A 19,025-nucleotide genomic window follows, 5' to 3' on the forward strand; every position below is an offset into this window, starting at 1 on the left:
CTGTATTCCGGCTGTGTCTCTCAGGAGAGATCTACATCCGGTTCCTGTCAGCCTGCACTTCTTTGCTTCATCCATCTTGTCTAATTGGGTGGCTGTATATGTATGGGCCACATGTGGGGCAGGCTCTGAATGGGTGTTCCTTCTGCCTCTGTTTTAATCTTTTCCTCTCTCTTCCCTGCCAAGGGTATTCTTGTTCCCCTTTTAAAGAAGGAGTGAAGCATTCACATTTTGATCATCCGTCTTGAGTTTCATGTGTTCTGTGCATCTAGGGTAATTCAAGCATTTGGGCTAATAGCCACTTATCAATGAGTGCATACCATGTGTGTTTTTCTGTGATTGGGTTACCTCACTCAGAATGATATTTTCCAGTTCCATCCATTTGCCTATGAATTTCATAAAGTCATTGTTTTTGATAGCTGAGTAATATTCCATTGTGTAGATGTACCACATTTTCTGTATCCATTCCTCTGTTGAAGGGCATCTGGGTTCTTTCCAGTTTCTGGCTATTATAAATAAGGCTGCTATGAACATAGTGGAGCACGTGTCTTTTTTATATGTTGGGGCATCTTTTGGGTATATGCCCAAGAGAGGTATAGCTGGGTCCTCAGGTAGTTCAATGAGGAGGCAAGATGTTAACCGACATATTATAATCACAAGATAAAACTTACCAGAAGACATCCAGAGATCCAAGTCAGTTAAATAATCAATATAGCTCACTTCTTGAGTTTTATTGATTAGCCATCTCTACAGCCATGTAGACTGACTAAGACTTCCTAACAGTGCTCTTAACTAACGGTGTGTCAGAACCTAGTTTTCTTTAAGGTAGATGATCATTGGACATACCACACCATCTTCACTAGAGGTGTAATTTTAGAACTGAGAATTTGGTTATATACAGAGATTATCAACAGTAAAGAGATTCCTTTGAATGGTTGTGTTGAAAGAGCCACTAAATCTGTTCATCTGTGCAGTCACAATGCACAGCTCCTTCTGGTTTTCTAATGACAGCATTCTGAGACACTATCAAAGTCATTAAGATGACACATGTGATTAAAGACATGAATAATTGTTCCAAAACACATTATCCAGTGGGCAAGCAGTCCAACCTAACTGCCCTCAAAATAAATAGGACATTTTTTTACACTCCTTTGTTGCTACCCCCAAATAACCTCCCATTGTATTTGACACCATTAGTTTATAACAATCACAAGACTATTTTTTTAGACCTCTAATCCTGTGAATGATGTGTGATTTGGAAGAGCAGCCTCCTGTTGATGCTAATCATTAAGTCCGTAGAGCCTCCTAGCTAGTGTGCCTTCTAAACCTGCATAGCACTGTTAGGGACTTTGTCGGTCCTGCAATCACTTTCCAAATTAAAAAAAAATGTACTTGTGCACAAATATGGCAAAGTAATTGTGTTGAAGCACTTTAGACTCATGTGGTGAGATCAGTAAAATTTATGCATTCAGTGTATGGGGGAAAAGGCACCATCTTTCATAAATACACATGTAATATGGTAAGTTTTTTTAAATGACAAAATAGAAGTGTCAAGAACAATTTTATGAATTGGACTATTTACTGGATGATGGTAATCAATGTATAAAAACATTGTAATAGTTACTGATGAATTGACCTAAAATCTTGTCCTGACTTTGACACAAATGTCCAAGGGAATGAATATGACCTCTGCCGAGAGATTAGCAGTTTGTGCTGCATCTTAGATATGCAATGTGGACCTTTGACCTTTTAGATTCAAGTTCAGGTCTTAGGTCCCGGGCAATGCCGCTGTACAGCAATAGTGGGGTTTTTCAACCTTGAAAATATTCCTTATCACCCTCAAGAAAATAGGAGGAAAACAAATCTTAAGGATACTTTTCAAATGGCTTTATTTTTCTGACTTAGCAATCCTACAGGAAATCTCAAAAACTTCTGAAAGTTTAACTTCATCCTAAATGATTCAATATCCACTTGATTGGGTCAGTAGACAAAACATTCTTCTTTCCAAGGGATTTCATTGCTCAGTTTTCGGCTGTGTAAATGATTTGATTGAAAGGAATGCTATGTGGGACACTCTACCTGGGAAGAGAGTGTAGCATGTCAGTCAAAGCACAGAAACTTCTTGTGCCTACATCCTTCGTGGCGAGAGCAACACAGAACAATTTACTTTCATAGATTAAATGATAAACTTTTAAAATATACATGCAGATACCCTCGTCCTTTACCCCTTCTGTTGTGTACTGTTAATTTTTACCTCATTTCCTAGAAGGGCATTTATGCAGGCCTCCGAGGCATCACAGATGGCTGTCAGATCATGTCCCCCTTCAAGAGCCAATGCCACACGTCCATTAGCCAATGTCATCAGCTGCTTCGTCAAATGACCAAAGCCTGTCATAATAAAAGCAGAACATTTCAAAGCATTAAATGGGGAAGAAGCACCACTAGCATGTAACCATGACAGAGCATGGATTCTGTTAGAGTTCCTTCTTAGCATTTTCTAGTGCTACTTCATTTAACACCCACATTACTATGCCAGTGTTACATACAAAGTCATGGGTGCCCAAGATCCCGCAGATAAGTTACTTTGTTTTACCTGTCTCTCCACCAATACATATCAAAGGCTCACTGAAGAGAATGTGCACCCATCTGATGAAAGCCTTAAAGAAGCTGTTAATGTAAACTGGTGGTGGAGTGCTTGATTAGGATGTGTGTGATTCTACATTCCCTTTCCCAGAACTGCACATGCATATGTGCACACACACACACACAGAACTAATGTTAATGAGGTAAACTATTCCATCTGTCTACCACGTGCTTCTTGTCTTTATGATTAATCTTTATTATAAAAGGAAAGTTTCTGGCACTATTACTTTATTGTTACATACAGTTTACCATTATAGTTTTTTATTACACGATATTTGATAAATGAAAAAATATACAAGTGGCATCTACACACGAGTAGGCTACAAATGAATCATTAACAATCTCACTTGTTTTTCAAGAAAAATGTTTCTGGCACTTCTGATGAAACCCAGTATATGCCGTTCTCCGACAGCATAGTTCCCCTCCATGTAGGTGTCAGGAGTCTGAATTACCTTTTCCTTTTTGAAAAAAACCATAATATTTATTAATTAGAAAGTAACATATTTAGCTTTTTAAATTCTATTGTTTAATTTGCTTGTCTTTGAAAAAAGCTTCATTTATTTGCAGCTTGCTCTCTTTACACATTGAGTTTTCTTAACTATATTGATACATATAGTTCTTGGCTGTCTAATAGGCCAATTCCTCTCACACAAGAGATGAATTACTTGCTTGCCCATTTCTGGACCTATAGATAGTTGTTACTGTTGTTACAAAACTTTTAGTTGTTGCTATTGCAAACAGTGTTGCCAAGACTATCCTTATGAAAATCTTCTGGTGCACATATGTAAGAATGGAATGAGGTTGTGAGTTAAAAATCTGTTAAGTAATCCCAGATTATTTCCTAAGGCCTATTACCAGCCCCATACTCAGACGCATGCATGAGAATTTCAGATTTGCCACATCCTTGCCAGCGGTTGGTAGAACTTTGTAGAAGGGTGGCTGAACCAGGCCTTATTATTACAGCTTCATCTTCGTTTTGTATGAGGGAGGAGCTTTCCGTTTCTAGTTTGAGTTGCAGTAATTATTTAAATGTCTGTAGAATATCATTTAAATTTTCCTCTACATGGACTGGGCTCCCCCCCCCCCACACACACAATTTGGAAATATTGTAAGTTAGAATGCATTCATGAGTATTTCTAATATGAAGCTATTTTTGCACTTATGATATATAATAAGACTGTTTCTGACATATTAGTTTTTTGGTATGAATCCAATTAATCTAACTAATATTTTCCTAGGACTTTTGACCCATATTTATGAATAGGAATAATGTTTGATTTTCCGTTCTTGTGTTGAATATGATGAATTGTGATGTAGCTAGAGTCCTGTATTTTTTTTATCTGACCTAGAATGCTGGACAGGTATTTTTTCTAAAGTCATTTAGGCTTGAATTATCTGTGGTAAAGGCTTTTGACTATTGATTTGATTTTTGGAGGATTATAATGACTCCCCATGCTATTTATGTCTTCTTTAATTATATTTTCCTAGGAGTTCTTTCTATTATTTATATGTTCAAGTTTACTTTAAAATATGTATTTTATCTTTTATCATTTTCCAACTCCAATGTAATGTATGAATACAATGTGATATATGTAAGAAATTTTGTCATATTTCTTAAATGCTTCATATTTTCCACTTCTCTTTCTGTGAGATATTTTCTCTTTTGATGTAGTTTTTCCCCTTCATAATTATTTTCCCAACGTTATCTTTTCAGAACTTTCCAGTCTATTTAGAACCTGTATTAACTTGAATTGATTATACTGATTAATCTCAGCATTTGTATTTGTTTATATTTCATCATTTCCAAATTATTTTTATAGTCCCCAATTTCTTGCTTTTACTTTTATGCCTTCATCATAGTCTCTCCAGCATATTTTATTTGCTACATTGAAATTTAAATCCTTTAAGTTTCCTTGGGTCTTTAGTGTTTGTATCAATTCATCTCTACAGCTCCTTGAAGTTTCCTATTTCTCTCTTTTTTTCTGTTTTCATTTTTTATCTCTTGAACTTATATACAGTACAGCCTTATAGATAAGAAATCTTTGGAGTCTGATGCAATGAACTGTCTGTCACCACACTTGCACTTTCTTCTTGTTGGTGTTTTGGTATCTTAATTGCCTTGGGTGGGGTGGTAATCAGCAGGTGGCATCAGCAGGTGGCATCAGCAGGTGGCCTCTTGGTAATTAGGTGATAACCTCAAACTTTTTTATTGGTTATTTTATTTACTTACATTTCAAACGTTATTCCCCTTCCCAGTTTCCCCTCTGCAAACCCTGTATCCCATCCCTCCCACACCCTCCCTCTATGAGGGTGCTCCCCCACCCATAGACTCCTGCCTCCCCATCTTAGCATTACCCTATGCTGGGACATCCAGCCTTCACAGGACCAAGGGCCTCCCCTCCCGCTGACGCCAGGTAAGACAATCCTCTGCTACATATACAGCTGGAGTCATGGGTCTCTCCATGTAAAACACTGGAAACCCGAAGAGTGCTCTAAACATTTTTGTTGTGTGTTGTTTTTCTGGCACTTGAGGCTACCAGAAGTTGTAACTATGGAAGCTTTCAACAGAAGCTAGCCATGCTGGCTCTCTGCTATCAGCTTGACGCCAGTGATTAAAAAATCAGTTGCTTTTAACCCATTATTCTAGTACACCGTATTGTATCAAACTTAGCTAAGACACCTGGATTGAAAACTGCGTCTTTTCTTCAAGCCTGGTCCAATGTGAGCTTGCATTCTTCTGCTTAATGCTTTAGATGCTGTCATCTAGCATCCATTTTACTATCATGGACTGCAGAGTTGACTTAGGGTTTTGATTCAGCATATTGATCATAAATATATACTGAAAAGCCTGATCACACTCACACAGAAGTTACTTCACTTTTCATCTCTTCCCTTTTCTCTTTCCTTCTGCTTCCTTTTCCTCTCTTGGTAACAATAAATCAAATAGGCTTCTCTCTCTCTCTTTTTTGAGCAGACGTTTATCTTGTACATGTCCTGTCCTTTTGAGCTGGCCTTCTGTTGTCCTTGGTCTTCAGTCATCACCTTACCCATTATAGGCTTCCACTCTGACCATCTGTTCTAGCATGCAAGACATACATGCTCTGAAAAGTGAAGATTTGGAGATGGATATTATAAAATGACTAACATTTTGTCAAATTAGAACTTTTTCATTCCTTTCTAAAGATAGATTTATTTATTTTATTTATACGAGTACACTGTAGTTGTCCTCAGAGACCCCAGAAGAGAGCATCAGATCCCATTACACATGGTCATAAGCCACCATGTGGTTGCTGGGAATTGAACTCAGGACCTCTGGAAGAGCAGTCAGTGCTCTTTTAACTTATCATATACAAACCTGTCCAATTGCAGAAACAATTGCATAATAAATGCATAACAGTAAAAGAACTATTTCTGCAAGCCATTTTATCTTTATACTTTGTTAACATACAGAAGGAATATTTAATTTTAAGCTAAATACATTTTTAAAAATTGACAAACCTTTTTTTTTTTTCAGACTAGTCTGGGAGTTACCAAGAAGTTGGTACAGATAGTAACTGATATCCCCACCCTCTTGCTATTGCTAGTTTACATTAGTATTTTACATTCAGTATAATTTCTAATTTAACAGTGATGCATTATTGTGAACTGAAGTCGATGGTCATGCCTCATACTTTGTGTACAGCGTGTCATGTGTTCCCAGTCACAGTGTCACAAGAAAAACGTTATAACTGCTCCAAGATTGCCATGCGCTCTACCCCTTTGCCCTTTCTTTCTGCTCAACTCACTAATTAGTGGTCTCTTTGCTCCTCAGTTTTGACACCTACTTGACGCTTTCCTGAACTCGAAGGACTCTCGTTTATTGTATTACTCTTCCTAAATCAGAAAACGCCTGATTTCTGATCCCTGGACTCATAGCTCATAGTGTTTGAAACCTTTGTACAGGTCTGCACATAACAAAGTATGAACACCTGAGAGAGCAAGCACACACACAGAAGCTCAGGTTTAAGGCGTGCCTGGATTGTTTTCCAGTCTGAAACTTGCACTTCTCTAAAGTATTACAGTCTTATATATAAAAAAAATCCCCAGAATCCAGTTGGCAGAGGAAAGCGAGATCTGATGGAATGGTCAAGTAGTAAGAACATGAACTCAAGCAAAACTTGCTTCCATTTTAGGACAAAAATCACAATAAACAACATCGTCCTAAAGTTTAGAATTAATTGAAATACTCAACAGCCAACCATACAGGTTTTCAATTGTGGCCCAGCATTTGATCTTAGGTATGAGCTGTACGACATGGATTCCTGGCTACCACAGTAAAGCACTTAATACCAACCACTTAACTGGAATTCAGATGGAAATCAAAATGGCCACTTTATAAATGTTCCCTATTTTTCTATAGTTGGCAAAAATTATTTTTATCAGTACACGAAAAAAACAAGTCAAAATGGTGCTCTAGTTTTCCAGTGTCTCTTACTTCCTGTGGTACAACTGGTTAGTTTATACAGGACACTAACTGAGGATGATGGGGAGAGAGAGATGGCTCAGCCATTCTACGTGATGCTCACAACCAAAGTGTATGAGAATGATGCTTATGGCCTGTGCCTTGTTACCCAAGGGGTCGCAAAGGATGGTAGAACCCTAGTGCTCAGAAATATTCTTTGCCTCAGTCAATATTAATAGCACATAACAATTCACTTCACTGTAGAAAAACTTTTAAAACATCCTAGACAAGGTCACAGTTAATTGTATCGTTAAGTATTCTAAACAGCTCCCTTGGCAACTTAACCAGGTCTTTGTTACCATTTTCAAAATAGAATTCGAAAAAGAAAATTCAAGGCCACATATTATGTATTTCATACTGAATGCTCCGGGGACTTGAGAATTCAGTGATAAAACTCCTGAGCAAATCAAGCCACGTGTATTTTTCAAACAGGGACAGAGAAATCTGATTTAAGCTCAGTTTTACCTTTGAGAATATAAGAAAAGTCCCATAAAATGCCAAATTTAGATGGGATAGTAAAAAGTCAGAGGAAACAGTGGAATGAAGCTAATCTTTGATCTCTGTCCAAATTCCTCTTTCTTTTACCTACGGGCTTTGTTTCCACTCACATGCTGCCCATGTGATCCCTGGAGTCAGAGACCGAGGCAGCTGAACTTGGGAGGTTATGCATGAACAGAAGAGCAGGTACAGCAAAGAAATGAAGTGTGTACTAATCCCCTTTCTAATCTTACTAAGTAATTCAAGAAGAATCTCCTAGTCTTATTATCCCAAGTTCTGTGCTCATTTCTCCCGCACACATATGAAACATCAAAATGCCAGCTGAACAGTAACCGATGCCAAGGCATTACTTTGCAGGACAGGAGAGCGAGCGCTAACAGAAGTCAGGACTGCGCATGTGTGTATGTATATGTTTGATTAGAAGCTTGGTTTTAAAAACTATCAACATGACTTTTATGTCAACGTGTTACTTTTAGATTGATACAAAGGTTTTTCTCATTTTCCATGGCATTTAGAGCTGAAGCCGTATCTTAAGTGTCCTTGCTTGGGCTGGAGAGATGGCTCAGAGGTTAAGAGGACTGTCTGCTCTTTCGGAGGTCCTGAGTTCAATTCCCAGCAGCCACATGGTGGCTCACAACCATCTAAAATCAGATCTAGTGCCTTCTTCTGGCCTGTAGGCATACATGCAGGCAGAAAGCTGTATGATATATACATAATATATATACACATGTATATATATATATATACACATGTGTATATATATATATATACATATATATATATATATATAGTTTGTTTGTTTTTTAAAGAGTCCTTGCACAAAGAAGAGGAAGTACTCTGCATGTGAGGGCTGGTGGGTTGAGTACTCAAGTGTAGAAACTTGTCAGTGTAGCACAAGGCATAGTGGGATCAAGTAGGAATGGAAATCAGAGTTGAACTGGAGTCCCACCATGTGCCTGCTGTTTTGGAAGAACAACCATGTGAACAGGCTCAGATATTGATACCGAGTGACTGGAGCTACCATAGGCAACTCCCTGAGACTCGCATTCACAAGTATTGAATCCAAAGAGAATCATGGACTCTGTGTGTGTGTGTGTGTGTGTGTGTGTGTGTGTGTGTGTGTGTGTGTTTCCAAGAGAGATCTGACACCTCTCCTTTTGAGGTAATCTTACAGATAATGACTATAGTTTTTATTTTTTAAATACTATGCTATGTACTACATTATATCACTAGAGTGTATATAATATAGACTGCAGGTACCTGGCAGGTATTTTTTTTAGAAGGAATTTACATAGTGTGAAATTATAACTGCTAAAGTGAATGCAGTCTGAAACAAATCATTACTCTTAATAACCAAACACAGCTGGATCAGTGGCTGTTCTCATCATTGACGAAATACCTGACAGCGACACATTAAGAGAAGAAGGATTTATTCTGGTCCATGGTTCAGGAGCACAGTCCATCACAGCCATAAAGGCAGAGTGGTGGGAGTGGCTCCCACAGAAACATGAGGCAGCTGTTTATCCCTGTAGGCTGTCAGGAAACAAATGGTTCCTGCTGCAGGCTAGCTGACCTACGACCCTTTAGCTCTGCCCCCATTGCCCTATGTCTGACAAGTAGGGCCCATGTCCAAAAGGTTCCACAACCTCCCAAAACACGGGGACCAGGTATTCAAATACAGGGGGCTGTGTCACTCAGTCTACCACAGCTGAACTGGAAAACTACAGAAACCCAGCCACGCCTGCTGCAGGGATTTGGAGAAGTATCTTTAATTTAAAGTACTTTTAATTTAAAATCCTGTTTGGTTCTGCTAATATAGTAGAAGCAAATGTATTTTTTTTCTCCCTAGAAAGTATCAAGTGAGCTGTAAATACGGGAAAATTTTGAATTATCAATTTCAGGGAGATTTCCTGACACTCTGAGTCATCTCTCTGCCAAAGAAGTCATTTTGTGTCAGCATTTTCATGAGTTCAGAAAAGTTACATGAAATGGAATGTTGCTCTTAAAGATCTCAAAGATTAAACCTTACATACATAATTAATAGCTAAGGCATGGGACACCAACCAAGACATCTCTCCAGTTGGCGCTGCTCAAAGCCATCACTCTGGGGCCTTCAGATCATTCTCAAAGTGTAGAGGTAACAGAGGGAAACAGCCATAACTAGCTTAATTCGAATTTTCTTTAGAAGAAAACCGTTTTGAAGACCAAAATCAGTATATTCATTGTAGATCATTTGAAAATGTTTTTTTTTAAAAATGAAAGTTTTGCTACATTGCAGTACCATATATGAAAAGCATGGAATAGGCTATTATATATTTTATAAAGACTAGCCTTTCCTTTGACAAAGAAGTTAATAAATGACAGCCGTAAGACAACTTTATATAGTAACAAACCCATGGTTCCATCTGCCAGTGATGGCCGTTTCTGTTTTTTTTGTATTTCATGGGTGTTTATTTTATAAATAAAAGACAGTAACATTAGAATAAAAAAAAAACTGTTAAAATGTTACTATACTGAAAATGTCTCTCATATCCTCAATGTCCTTTCACACGCACTAACATACCAGCCAGTTTTGTGTTTTAGATATTTGTTACCACTGCTAAGTTTTATGTGAGATTGAAAGGGCAGCTTATGCATAATAGTGCACTCCTGAGCGCCTGTGGGTGGCTGGGGACAGGGTTGCTCTTCTGCTTCGTGACCTCTCTCTCTAAACGAGCCTGTGGGGTGGCTGTGGTAGCTGAATCATGTGGAGGCGAAATTCTAACGAAGTGCAGTCAGTATTTCTTTCAGGATGTATGTCCGCTGATGTCTGTTATAAACAACTTATATATTGGGAGAGCTCAATGATATCCAAGGATCTCCCAAAAAGTTTGCTTTTAACATGACACTGTTAATGGCACTGGACGTCTCTATGGAAGTCAAACCTGAGGGAAATCTACTGCAGGTTGAAGTTGGAATTCTCTCTCCAACCTTCAATGTAGTTTCCACTTCTATCTTGCTGTCCTGTAATAACAGAGATAGGAGCTGAGAGTCACCAAACCCCAGAGAAGCACACCTGTGCCATGACTCATTCAATTAACACAGAAGACATGAAGTTACTACTTAGATAAGTCACTGCACTTGGTATTTACAAGGCTCCAACTTTCCTGACGCTTGCTTCCCACTCATCACAGGTCTTTGTTACCTACTGTTTGCTGAGTCTGTACTACAAATACATCAAATGAAAACCTGAACCCAATCACTATTGGGGAGGCCAAGAAGACTTTGCTGACAGGAGCCTGATATAACTCCCTTGAGAGGCTCTGCCAGAGCCTGACAAATATAGAAGTGGGTGCTCTCAGCCAACCAGTGAACTGAGAATGGGGATCCCCAATTGAGGAGGTAAAGAATGGACTGAGATAGCTAAAGGGGTTTACAACCCCATAAGGAAGAACAAAAATATCAACCAACCAGACACCCTAGAGCTTCCATGGACTAAACCATCATCCAAAGAGTACACATGGACAGACCCATGGCTCCAGCTGCATATGTATCAGAGGATGACCTTGTAGGACATCAATGGGAAGAGAGGCCCTTGGTCCTGTAAAGGCTCAGTTGCCCCAGTGTAGGGGAATGCCAGGGCAGGGAGGTGGGAGGGAGTGGGTGGGTGGGAGGAGCACCCTCACAGAAGCAGGGGGAGGGGGCATGGGAGAAGGGGTTCCAGAGGGGAAACTGGGAAGGAGATAATATTTGAAATGTAGATAAAGAAAAATATCCAATAAAACGCGAAATAAAAATAAACAGCTAATGAATCTTAAAAAAAAAAACAAAATTAACTAACATACTACTACAGCTAACCTTCCGGTGTCCCCAACACTGCCATTGATCAGAGGTATTCGAGTGAAAGTAGCAGTAGCAAGGGTCTCTTGAAATGTCTGCACCCATTATCTTAGATTCCTATCATTTTTGTGACCATTGCATGCCTAAGACACACTATCAATTTGCTCTTTTATTACTGGGCTAGTTTCATTGGGGCCTGAAATCTTTATAAAGATTTCATTAAATATTCCACATAGAAAAGATCAAAGGGGTCAAGTGTTTTCGTCCAAATTGATTTTGAAATTTTATGTTGCGCATCCACTGGCATAGTGTATATAGTTTTTTTCCAGAAAAAAGTTACTGAAGAATGTTTCAACATTGAAGTCTGATTAAACGAACTGTAGCCATTTTCCCCTCTAAGCACCTTGGTCAATAAGTTACTGTGTTGTTCTTCAGAAAAATAGAGTCTTCAGGGAAATAGAGAGAGGAGCTGGGGTAGCATGTGGCTTTCTCATGTACTGTGAGGCTCTCAAACCCGACTTCAAAGCAGAATCTGATTGTGCAGATGGGAGGAATGCTTGCCACAAAAATACCTTTTAAGGCTCATGGTGCTGTAATTCATATGGTAGGCACTTGTGATTCGTTCCTGATGATGTTGGGATCATTTAACTCACAAAACCATTGTCGCTACCATAAAACCCTTTCATCTGTAGCCAAAAAGGTCCATTTCATGTAAATGAAAAAAAATTCATTAAAGTATCACCTTAATAATGGGTAAAGATATATATTTTTCTGGTCATGTTTAAAATGCAAATCTATGAACATAGTCTGAAGATTCATTTCATGTTAAGATCTTTACTTATTTGATGTCCCAGGACTCTTTCCAAGTTCATTGAAACCGGAAATCAATTTTAGAAGAAATATGGAGATTATTATCATTAAATTTTTCAGCTGGCTTACTCCAAGCTGCCCTATAAATACTACATATGTTTTAAAGAAGGCATTTTCAAATATAGTAAAAGTCCTTTTACTCTTCTAGTCAGTGATGCCCTGGGAAGTAAAATAAGTTTCCTTTCTCAGTACTTTGGAAAGAAAATGGATATTTGCACTGGTTTTTCAACCAAGTCTGAAACAATGAAATATTGCAATTTTATTTCTGAACAATAAAATTAATACTTAAGCTTCAAGAATAAGCATGGTAGGAAAGGTTGACTGACAATTTTACACCAACCCATCTGTCTGTGATCTAAACATGTCACTTACTGCAGTGAAATCTACTGAAGCCTTTAGTGGCTCATGTAAACCTAATAAGCCAAGCAGACACATGATGATACACATGATCATACAAATCCTTCTTGAACTTCAGTATTCTCATTCAAAGACATGATTAGCTCGATTAGCTAGTATTGATTCCATTTTACAGGTTTAACATGGACATGTAATCACAAGATACTCCAAAAATATAAGTAGGCTACACAGGATAAAGCCTGATAGTAGGTCCCTGGGGTTTGAGCTGCACTGCTCTGTTCACAGTGTTGCAGGTTGAACTGGGTGCCCCTCACATGCTGGGTAAGCAATCCCATCCCTGAGATACATCTGTAGGCCGCTCACTACTAATGATGCACTTTTAATTCTACAGCTTCAGATTTAGAAATCAAGATTATGTGTGATAGATTTTTTTTAGTTTAAGGAAAACAATAAGACACTAAAAGTAGAATTATGAAGGCAAACGGTCAACAACAGAATTATAGTTGGATCCAGATACCCAGAGAACACATTTCTCACTGTTCCTTGGGAACATTTGTATTAATACTGGCCATGCTCTCAGACACATCTTCTACCTCAAAAAGAGCTACTTTAGAAACAATGCCTAGATACCAAATGGTTTTTTCTTTCTCTTTCTATTTATCTCTTCTTCTTCTTCTTCTTCTTCTTCTTCTTCTTCTTCTTCTTCTTCTTCTTCTTCTTCTTCTTCTTCTTCTTCTTCTTCTTCTTCTTCTTCTTCTTCTTCTCATCCTCCTCCTCCTTCTCCTCTTCCTTCTTCTTCTCTCCCTCCTCTTTTACAAATTTTTTGACTTGTTGTGATAACAAATCAGTAGCATCGAAACATATTATTACATTTCCATTAAAATACACAAGTATAAAACCAGTAAGGAGAAAAAAATCCTAAGAAAACTCTTCTGGACACTGACTTTTGCCAAACCCCAATTGCAACTTAAATTGGCAACCACTAGCTTTTACTGCTGTTTCCAACAGTTCATCAAATGCATAGGGTCTACTCTTCCTTTGACGCCATTACATAAGTGGACAAATGACATTGAGCAAAGGCAGATCTGGTTCAAGTTAAGCAAGGATGACGCCATTACAGATGCCTGAACTGCTGAAATGGAAGCAGAGCCTCCTGAGCGCATCTCTATGAATGACTATGGCGATACCAGAGTCCTGGCTTCCAAGAACCCAAAATAGTAGAGTCCTATCCACAGACAAATATCATTTGACACAAAGAAAGATGAGTATCACAAAATAAATGAAGTGATATAAGTCTTAATAGATAGAGAATGTAAGTGCCTACAGAAGACACTTGGAGGCAGTGTTATATATGTAAGTGTTACATTTATAAGTCTTTGCTTAAGTTTCTATTTCTAACCTGACATTAGTAATGATGCTTTATTCACCTGAGATGATGCACGCAACATGTATCACTCGGCTCATGGAAACACAGCATTGGTCCATCCCAGGCCATTGGATCCATTCATGGTTTCAAAGCACTACCAGGTTAACGGGGGATATCATCTAGACGGCATCATTGTCTTAATTGATTAAGAGGTTCTTTTAGTAAATACAGCTCTAAGATCACTCAGATCAATACATGATGACGTATACCCCATACCCAGGGAACGAAGTAGAGAATGCACTGAAAAACTTGGCAAGTAGGCAGCTGTATTCAAATTGAGTTGTGATGAGACTCTGTAAAAAGTCGAAGTCAATATCTATAGGTCCCTTTGTCAAACCAACAAACAACCAACAGACAAACAAACAAATCCACAGTACATTACTCCTTGATAACATGAGTTCATGGAGAACAGAGGGCTATTGTAGAGCCTACAAATGCACTAAGGTCTGAGCTCTGCTTAAGAGACATCCTTACTGCAGCAGGTTATGTACTGCAAGACCTTTCTAACCAACACCCCTTGTTCTTGATGAGATTGCAGATGGCTAAGGTGACATATAAAGCAGAGCACCCTAGATTTAGAGATAACAGGCATTCTATCAGTAAAGTACCACAGCATAGTGAGTTCAACGCTTACTCACTTCTCATGTTCTCAGGATCAAGTTGCAGTCCGTCAAGGCACAATCTTACCTCCTCTGTCCACATTCTGTCGTACCCCACACTCATGCTGAACTTGCACATAACTGCTAAATAGTTCAGCGAGAACACTTTGGTCAACCAGCAGTCCATATTTTGAGCTTCTATTTATGAATCTCCCATTCATCTTTAAATTAAATTATAGCCAATTTCATGTCTTCTCTGTACAATTTTTACACCCTTTTTTCCTATAAAGTTCTTAATATGTTTACCTCTAATGAGTCTTTAAACATCAAGCGTTTGGAGCCAAATCTTAGCACCTACCACTGGGCTGGGAAAGTATAATACAAAGTAGTTAAATTACGGAAGAATGAACTGTTAAGCACTGCCTGACTGTACAGTAATAGGATGGCTTCCCCACGAAACAATTTGCAACATGTGTTTGCAAAGCTATGCAAAGGGGAATATACTTGCTCTCATTGTAGAGTCAAAAAAGCAAGAAGTCAAGTACATCGTTTAAGGTGAAATGTCAAAGGTAGGATCTGAAATCTCCAACTCTCTAGAAGCCTTGCTTTTAACAATGGTTTCCACTTTGCAGTTGAGAATTCATAACTAGGCTCAAGTATATCTTTTGTTTGCAGAAAAAGTAAATAAGATAAAAGTATAAAAATACTCTCATGGTATACCTGTCATGGAAAAATCAGTCCTCTGTGTGTGTGTGTGTGTGCGTGTGTGTGTGTGTGTAGTGTTGTGTATATGTGTGTTCAAATGCATATAGGGTACAGGTATATGTGTGTACATGGTGCATGTGTATATTTAGTGCATGCTGGTAGAGTCAGAGACTAGCCTTGCATGTCATTTCCCACGAGCTGTTTATCTGTTTGTTGTTTATTTATTTAATGATTTTGAGACAATGTGTCTCTGGCACAGACTTCAATTAAAAGATTCTGCTGGTTGGTCAGAGAGCTACTTCCCAGCACTATGACTAATCTACACCACCACATCCGACTTTTAAAATCTATTGATTCTGAGGATCAAACTCAGGTCTTCTTACAAGCCCTTCAATGATGCAGGTATCTTCCAAGCCCTATTTTCTTTAAAGGATGCCTTTTTAAAAGATACTGTTGAAACGTTGAATAGAATATCTTTCTCAATGATTGAGTATGGGGATTGAAAGATAAAAAATATTTAAGGAAGAAGTTCAAACCAAAGAGACACAATATCCTGAGGAGAAAAGTCAACCCCTTCTCACCTCAGGCTATTAGGAACATAAAGCCATAGCACAAGGAATCCCATTGCTTTAGTTTCTCATAGAGTGAAAAGCAGAGTATTATGTTTTCAAGGCGAGTCAGTCAAAACATATGAAGGAATCCATTCATGTAAGAAATATTTGTTGAGTATCAACAGTAACTTTGCTGGCCAATGATTAAACACTGTGGCTCAAGCACAGGAAGTGTTTGCCCCCTGTAGTTCATAAGCTAACATTTGTAGAGCTAACAGAAAGAGGCATATGTATCTCACTTCAGCAATACACAACTGACCAATGGGAGAACACGTGATAAGAAAGTCCACTTGCCCTGTCAGCTACAATGGCCAGAACAGGGTGACATTTTTTCACTTGGCAGCAGGACTTTCCATAAAGCCCCTTGACGAAATCCAGAGGCATTAGTGCTACATTCAAAGTGCCATCCTTTTCTGACTAAAATTACTCATATATTCATGAGAAAAGCACTCCAATGCCACCTTTCAATGACATTAATAAATATTGAGAAACAATCTACTTGGAGTATTTTGTATTTTTATATAACAGTCCACTCTATCAAAATCCTCTCATTGCTTTTCAAACTGACCTTCAGATCTCGGTACATTCCAAGTTCAGCACTGCATCATTTTTGTCAGTATTCCCAAACTCAGCTCACGTGGTAACATTTGCAAATGACTATTCACAGCAATATAGCCATTAGTCTCTTCTATGCTTTTTATGGTTGCTTCCTAATAATCCTTTAAAAATATTTTGTAGTTTTACATCAACAGGTGTAGTATGTGCAACATAATGTGAAAATTATTCTTTTCTTTGAAAAGCATCATTGAAAATGTCACTATTGAGACTCATCACACATGTCCCTCATGAACAGGTGATAATCCATCTTTAGAATGTCAAGTAAGTATCAGCCATAGTATAAAAGATTTGGGGGAATGGTAGTAAAAACAAAGGTAAATTATTCCTTCTATAGCATTTGGGAATGTATGTGTCTTTGCCAAAAGCATTCTCTGGAATTGTATTTCCCAAATGACCTTGGTTTTTAATTTCAAGACCCAAATACCTGATTTTAAAAGATAAGTATCTACCCTTGAGGCAAAACTGATGATTTCTTATTTTTCCTGTCTTAAAAAGAAGCTTAGGAACCCTCAAAATTTTAGGTTTCAGGCAACCATTTAATTTAGATTAAATTAGACAGCAATTGTATGTTAAATAAATATGAAATGGCCCTGGATATTTTTCAAAGATCAAGAACTCTGTAACATATAGGCTATTATTACATATTTGTTATTGCTAATTTAAAAAATAAATAGCCATTTAATTGAAATACTTAAGAAACATTTGCAAAGGAAAACACGGCACTTAGGAAGCCTTGTGAGAATCTAATAATCCTAACAAAGTCATTATAGAAATGAAACTAGCCTAGTACAGAATAGGGATTAGGAAATGTACATGTAAACATGCAGAATTCTTCCTATACTATCTTTAAAAACACTTGGCTCAGTCTTTATGAAAACAACATAAAGGCTATGTTTCAAATATTGGCTACCCGAGTGATTATGTTCTCTTTTAGGCTATTCCCTTTTGTCTTTTTTTTCTCTCTTTTTATTTTGATAAAAAATAATGATAGCTGAGCATAGGAAGTCCTTTTCATATCCTGTACACATCAGCGCTTTTAACATAACAATCATAATTTGAAAAAAATCTTAATAAACATTTGCCAAGAACATTCTCCCATGTCTTTTAGGCCACACGGTTTCATGCTTTTCCAAGTTGGAGATGTAGAAAGTGAAAATTGTTCATTCCAGAAGTAGTAAGACTCAAGTTATGCTTTCTTTGTGAAAAAGCCCCTGGTTTCAACTTATGTTACATAAGATATCATAAAACTTGTACAATGTTACAGACAGATTATTTCACAAAGGATGGCAACACTGTAGTTCAAGTATTTCCAAACACTTAAGGGATCGGAAAGATGACAGGATAGAGTGAATGTTGAGAGAGTGAAGTAACAGGTCCAGATTCAGGCTAGGCAGAGCAAAGATTAAGAAAAGTTGCTGGGACGTTGGCAATTAGCTGCATATTTAGCAAGTATATGAAGAAGTGTGATCTGCCCCATTCTAGAAAGGACAGAATAGGCAGGCCATGCATATCTTTCAACAAGAGTCTGTAGCAAGATTAGGCAACAGAATTTCAAACCAAAGATACTCCCAGATCTGCTAACCCAAGAACACATCAGGGACTAGAAGCTTTTGGATCTACTGTTCCTTGAGAAGAACAGTTCGGATTGTCATGCATACTTAAAATTTCATAATCTGGATGTTAACGGACAGATCAAGAAGGTGAAAAATATTGGGATTTTATTAAAGTATAATTTTTAATGTTTTTAATCCAACCGAAAGTACAATAGTTTCTGGAAACAAAAATAACAACTGGGTGTTTAAAATCGTCTAATTAGTCATGGATGACCACAGAAATTCAGAGTGACTGTTATAGGAATGTGGCTCCTCTCAAAAGTTGCATAGCTCTTCGTCCTTTTCCACCTCAGACAAATTCGTGAAGAGAAACTATTTTTCTTAAGAGGCCCAGCTGTTCCCTACCAGGTGGTTAACACCGCCCCCCCCAAGACATTTGTTGATTGTTACTTCCTAAAATTTTTAGTTGCTAGAAAAGAATTTTTTTCTGCCTTGTAACCCTCAGCCACATAATCAGGATAGCACCACAGATTGGCATCATATAACACTGACCAACAATTCTAAAGGGTACTTTCACTAATTTTTTGGTGGGTTCTATGGAGATCTAGGTAAATGGGCCTGCCAATTCTCATCTTCTGTTTCTCAAGCAGTCTTAGAAAAGTGTTGGACTAAACCAGTATTTCTTAAAGTGGGAGTTAACCTCTTGACTAATCAAAACCACATGGCTGTGTCCTAAAATGCAGATTTCGAACACCATCCCAAACAAAATGAAGTTTGGAAACACATCTCCGGGAGATGCAGAAGTCACCTAAAATGCATCCCTCTGCA

At 38.0% G+C, this 19,025-nt stretch overlaps 1 protein-coding gene across 9 annotated transcripts in view; it reads right to left on the reverse strand.

Moving 5' to 3' along the window:
• Hdac9 (histone deacetylase 9) overlaps nucleotides 1–19,025 on the reverse strand; it is an 863,837-nt gene that overhangs the window by 48,100 nt on the left and 796,712 nt on the right. For all 9 annotated transcript variants that reach the window (NM_001443943.1, XM_087554679.1, XM_087554684.1 and 6 more), the window contains 1 exon segment: nucleotides 2,252–2,385. In NM_001443943.1, coding sequence (NP_001430872.1) covers nucleotides 2,252–2,385 — 134 coding nt within the window.

Source organism: Rattus norvegicus, chromosome 6 (genome assembly GCF_021556685.1).
Source record: "Rattus norvegicus strain SHRSP/BbbUtx chromosome 6, alternate assembly SHRSP_T2T, whole genome shotgun sequence".
Classification (NCBI taxonomy): domain Eukaryota; kingdom Metazoa; phylum Chordata; class Mammalia; order Rodentia; family Muridae; genus Rattus; species Rattus norvegicus.